This window comes from Dendrobium catenatum, unplaced genomic scaffold (genome assembly GCF_001605985.2).
Source record: "Dendrobium catenatum unplaced genomic scaffold, ASM160598v2 fragScaff_scaffold_913, whole genome shotgun sequence".
Classification (NCBI taxonomy): domain Eukaryota; kingdom Viridiplantae; phylum Streptophyta; class Magnoliopsida; order Asparagales; family Orchidaceae; genus Dendrobium; species Dendrobium catenatum.
Window position 1 is genome coordinate 512,046 of NW_021319375.1, and position 5,570 is coordinate 517,615.

At 42.1% G+C, this 5,570-nt stretch overlaps 1 protein-coding gene across 1 annotated transcript; it reads left to right on the forward strand.

Annotated features, from left to right (window-relative positions):
* Nucleotides 1-1,819: 1,819 nt before the first annotated feature.
* Nucleotides 1,820-3,013, forward strand: LOC110109444 (uncharacterized mitochondrial protein AtMg00810-like). The gene is made up of 2 exons (XM_020840515.1): nt 1,820-1,955; nt 2,091-3,013. Exons 1-2 carry the CDS (start codon nt 1,820-1,822, stop codon nt 3,011-3,013), a joined length of 1,059 nt encoding a protein of 352 aa, XP_020696174.1.
* The last annotated feature ends 2,557 nt before the right edge of the window (nt 3,014-5,570 follow it).

Consider the following 5,570-nt stretch of genomic DNA (forward strand, 5'->3'; position numbering starts at 1 on the left):
CCGTGCCAATCCAAAATTCCGGTCAGGGACTATTACCTCTACCCGAAACACCTCGTAAGCTTTATTTACGCAAGATTCTCCACGTTCCTTCTTTAGCTCAAAATCTTCTTTCAGTTTCCAAACTAACTGCTGATAATCCAGTCACCGTAAAATTTGATGCGAATGGTTTTGTGATTAAGGATATACAGGCTCGTCGTCCTCTTCTTCGTGGCAACCTTCGTGACGGCCTTTACAAAATTTCAAACCGGCAAGAAATCGCTCCAGCCACTCTACACGCAAGCCGAACCAACGCCCAGATCTGGCATGACCGACTTGGCCATCCTCACCGCCACATACTTTCTGTTCTGTCTCAAGCCATACCAGCCATTAAGAATAACTCTAGAATCTTACATTGTATTTCTTGTAGTGTTTCCAAAAGTCACAAAATACAATTTAATAAAACTGTTTCTACTACTACGTCGCCTTTTGAATTGTTGCACACAGACGTTTGGGGACCAGCCCCAATCCCTTCCACAGATGGCTCGCGTTACTACGTTCTATTCACCGATGACTACACACGTTTTACTTGGCTCTACTCAATGCATACTAAGCAAGAAACTCTTTCCAAATTCAAGGTGCTTTATAAATTAATTAAAACTCAATTCAACACGACCCCGAAAACGCTTCGCTCCGACGGTGGCGGCGAATATACTAGCGCCGAATTCAATACCTTTCTCCATAATCACGGCATTCAACGACAACTCAGTTGTCCGCACACTCCCGAACAAAATGGGGTGGCGGAACGCAAACACCGTCATCTTTTGGAACTAACCCGCACTCTCCTCCACGCCTCCAATGTTCCCAACACATTCTGGGCTGAGGCTCTGTCTACAGCTAACTACCTCATCAATCGCCTCCCCTCTAAATCCATTAATCTTGATACTCCCTTTCGTCGCCTGCACGGTCGTTCTCCGAATTACACCTTTCTACGCACATTCGGCTGCCTTTGCTTCCCTTGGCTCCGCCCCTATGCTCCTAACAAGCTTTCACCCCGATCTCATGAATGTGTTTTTCTCGGCTATTCGACGTCACACAAAGGCTACAAATGTTACAACCTCCTCACACAAAAGACTCAAATCTCAAGGCATGTTGAATTTCATGAGAACATATTCCCTTACAATAACCTCAAATCTCAGCCTCCAGAGACGACTGCTACAACTCCCACTCCCATATCACCCTATCTCCTCACACCCGCCTCCACTGTTACATCCTCTGTCAATCAGCAACCTGACATTACCTCAACATCTCTCACACCCCAACCTACACCACCCAGCACAGCAATTTCAGACCAAACTATTCCTAATACTATACACACTTCACCAGCACCACAGTTCCCTCAGGCACCACGACACCCATCTCACCACATGACTACTCGTCTAAAATCAGGAATTTCTAAACCGAAACGCATATTTTTCTCTTGCTAGTTCTGTCTCCTTTCAGGACACGCCGAGCAATTACAAACAAGCAGTCCAGATCAGTCACTGGCAGAAGGCTATGCTTGAGGAATTTGAAGCACTGACGAAACAAGGTACTTGGACTCTAGTCACACCACCGCCCAAGAAACCAATTCTTGGTTGCAAATGGACCTACAAGACCAAGACTCTACCCGACGGCAGGATAGACCGCTACAAAGCACGACTCGTAGCACTCGGCTATGACCAACAGCTAGGCATCAACTACACATAAACATTCATCCCGGTCGCTAAAATGACAACAATTCGTATATTGCTCACATTGGCTATACAACGGAAATGGTCCATCTTACAACTAGACGTCTCCAATGCCTTCTTGCACGGAGACTTACCTGACGACGTCTACATGCGACAACCACCCGGGTTCACCGATCCCACCAAACCCGATCTGGTATGCAAACTTCAGAAATCCTTATACGGCCTCAAACAAGCCCCCCGCCAATGGTATGAAAAACTAACTCAATTTCTTCAAACACACGGCTTCAGGTTCAGTCGCTTCGAACCCCTCGCTTCTAATCTTCAAACAAAACAATATCCAAATATTTTTCCTCATTTATGTTGACAATCTTCTTATCACAGGTAACGACGAATTCACCATCCAGCACCTTCTTATCGAGCTCAGATCAAATTTTGCGCTGAAACAACTTGGAGAAATTTCATTGTTCCTTGGCATTCAAACCATACAACAATCTGATGGCTTATTTCTCACTCAGCAACATTACGCTGAGAAGATACTAAGGGAGACCAACTTGCAAGACAGCAAACCTGCTTCCACGCCAAGCACCCTCAAAAACAAACAACCTGCACCGGACCTTCTTCCGTACTCCGATCCATCCTTCTACCGTCGCATTGCCGGATCCTTGCAGTATTTATCCATAACAAGGCCTGACATTGCCTATGCAACAAATCAACTCTGCCAACACATGCATCAACCTTCAAATGCTGACTATCAAGCGCTAAAACGCCTTCTTTGCTACATAAAAGGCACCGTCACTTATGGTCTTCCTATCCGATCCGGCGATCTCACTCTCCGAGCATTCACCGATGCTGATTGGGCCGCCGACTCGATGGATCGCAAGTCGATTTCAGGTTACTGCACCTTCTTGGGACCGACACTTGTTTCTTGGACAGTAAAGAAACAAGTAACGGTAGCCAAGTCCTCCACAGAAGCAGAATACCGAGCACTGTCGGCAGCTACCTCTGAGGTCATCTGGCTCCGAAGATTACTAGAAGAAATTGACATAACTCAAACCGGACCAACAACAATACATTGCGACAACATATCGGCAATGGCTCTCGCCAAAAACCCGATCTTACATGCAAGAACAAAACATATTGAGATCGACTATCAATTTATCCGTCATCACCTCAACTCGAACAGCATCCGTCTCACTCACATTTCATCCACGGATCAAATTGCAGATATCTTCACCAAATCATTTATCCCTGCTCGCTTTCAAGAACTTCGACGCAAATTAACCATTCAAGATCCGAATGATTAATTTGAGGGAGGCTCTAAGCGAACAGAATTACCTATTTACATTTACTGCCATTATTGTATCTATTTAAGTATTGTATTACTGTAAACTGTACTCATTCAAATTCTTAATACAATTTCTCTTCCTCTCGTTTCTCCGTCGTCTCTCCTCTCTTCTTGCATTATCTTCTTCGCCACTTTCAGATCTTACTCCGAGTCGGACGGATCTTGCGGATTAATCTGGAGGTGTCGCCCATAGCGCTCGCCGCCAACTCTCCTCCTGGGAACTGGCCGATTCTCCAGTGCCTCTTCTTGATGACGATCTTGGTACATTGGTCTCTCCCTGATGAGATTGAACTTGCGACGAATCTCCACAGTTAGCCGCTGAACGTCGGCCGCCACCTCGTCAATCTTGCGATTGACGCTTTCTTGATTTGCCCACAGCATTTCAAGAATCTGAACTTCCTCTGTCGTAGGTTCTTTGCTTATGTTCGTCATTCCTCTTCCAGAGGATAGCTTTGATACCAACTGTTGTCCTTCTATATGATCGATGGTACCTGGAAGATAACACACAAGTAACATCACGCAAAACAGGGAATTGACTAGAAGATTACCTTTGTATTATGTGTCTAATATTTCTTTGTAAAGGAAGACAACTACCTGGCTTTCTCTTCTATCCTCCTAAATGTAATTTCAGATACTTTCTAATAATATTTCCGTGAAAAAGGGAAAAAGGATGTAAAAAGTTTATGCCAATACTATTAGCAGAAAATAGTAAATAAGGTAGTGGAAGTATGAAATTTGTTAGGGAGTTGAGATGTTCCGCCGGCTCTATGGGTTATCCGGTGTTGCATCACTTAACTAATTACATATTTGATATTAATAATGTAAATTTATTAAAAAGAATTTTAAATCAGCCCATTTAACTCATTTAAAAAAGTCCAAAATTTTATTCAAATTTCTTCAATTAACTATATAAAAATATAAATTAGTATCAAATTATAAAAAGCATTAATTTTTCTTACTTTATATATAATAATAAATAAAATGATATTCCCATCAAAAATCAAACTTGTCTTTTATTTTAAAATACATTCATTTTTCCTATTTTACGGCAGACTTTTTTTTTTTTTTTATAAAATTTGGGTAGAGCTCGTATATTTTAAAAAAAAAGAAATTACAAGTAAAATAAAGTAAACCCCCAGGTCAAATTAGAAGGCCCCCAAAATTACCTGTATCAAACAACAAAAGAAACAGAATAAGAACTAAAAACAGAATAAGAACTAAAAAAGCTCCCACACAAAAAAGAAGCCAGGAGACTTCAGTCGGCTTACAGACTACGCGGCATCTGATTCTTTTCTCTCTTTCTCAATTATTAAAGGCTATCAACTCTAATCTTCATCTCTTCCAATCAATCTGATCCGTTTCTCCTACTGTTCAGTTATTCTGCTCTCTCTACCTCGATCTTAGTTGCCATGGAGGTGGCTGGATGGTTTGTTGGTCCGTTCATGAGCGAGATCATCAAAGCTTGCTCTGATTACCTGAAAGATCAAATCAGATTGCAGACAGACATGAAGGAGGAGCTTGAAAGGCTGCAAGAGAACCACCCGAAGATCAAAGCTGTCGTCTTTGCAGCTAACCAAGCACAAATTAGCGATCAGAACCAGGGTCTCAACGAATGGATCTGGCAGCTGCGAGATGCTCTTGATGAGGTAAATGATGCGCTCGATGAGTTGGAGTACATGAAACATAAAGAACAGCTCTCCAAAAACACGGAAGAAGCAAAGGTGTGTTTTATATTTATTTTTTTATTTGATAATCTATCAGAAAAGAAAGCTCGATCATCAGCTTCCTATTTGAAATTCCTACTTGAAAATTAAACAGTTGATCAAAAACAAGAAGCTGAGAAAGGTGCGTTCCATGATGAAATCCATGAAGAAGAAACTTGCCAAAATTGGCAAAAGGGATCCCAACTTGAAGCGACTGGAGAAGGCTGTGCAGAAACTTGATAAAATTTCGGCTGATGTTACTCCTTTCTTTCTTCTTTTAGAGAGCGCAAAGCAGGAACAGAAGGAGCAGGAGGTTGATTTCTACAAAACACGTCAAACAGGATCCTTGCCCACTACAAATGTTCTCTTCGGTAGAGGCGAGGCTAAGGAGTATGTTACGCAGTGGTTGAAGAAGCTATCAAATGAGCATCAGGACAGAAACATTTCTCTTCTATCTATAGTGGGTCATGGTGGTATGGGGAAGACAACTCTATTGCAACATGTTTATAAAGATGAAATTACAGAGGAATTTGATCTTAAAATGTGGGTTTGTGTTTCAAACAACTTTGATATGAAAACAGTCATTGAACATATGTTGGAATCTCTGTATAAGAAGAAGCCTGATGTGGATTCACTTGATGCACTTCAAGATATGCTTAGGATTGCTGTTGGGTCCAAGAAGTTCTTGCTTATTCTGGATGACATTTGGGTGGAGGAGGAGAACCAGGATATCAACAAATGGGAGAAGGTGTTCGCTCCTCTGGCTTATGGGAAAATTGGTAGTGGGATTTTGGTAACAACTCGAATGGACTC

Coding starts and splice junctions, on each gene's coding strand:
- LOC110109444 (XM_020840515.1), top strand. CDS start 1,820: ATGCCTTCTTGCACGGAGACTTACCTGACGACGTCTACATGCGACAAC. Junction 1,956..2,090: donor AAACAAGCCCCCCGCCAATG/GTATGAAAAACT, acceptor TTCTTATCACAG/GTAACGACGAATTCACCATC.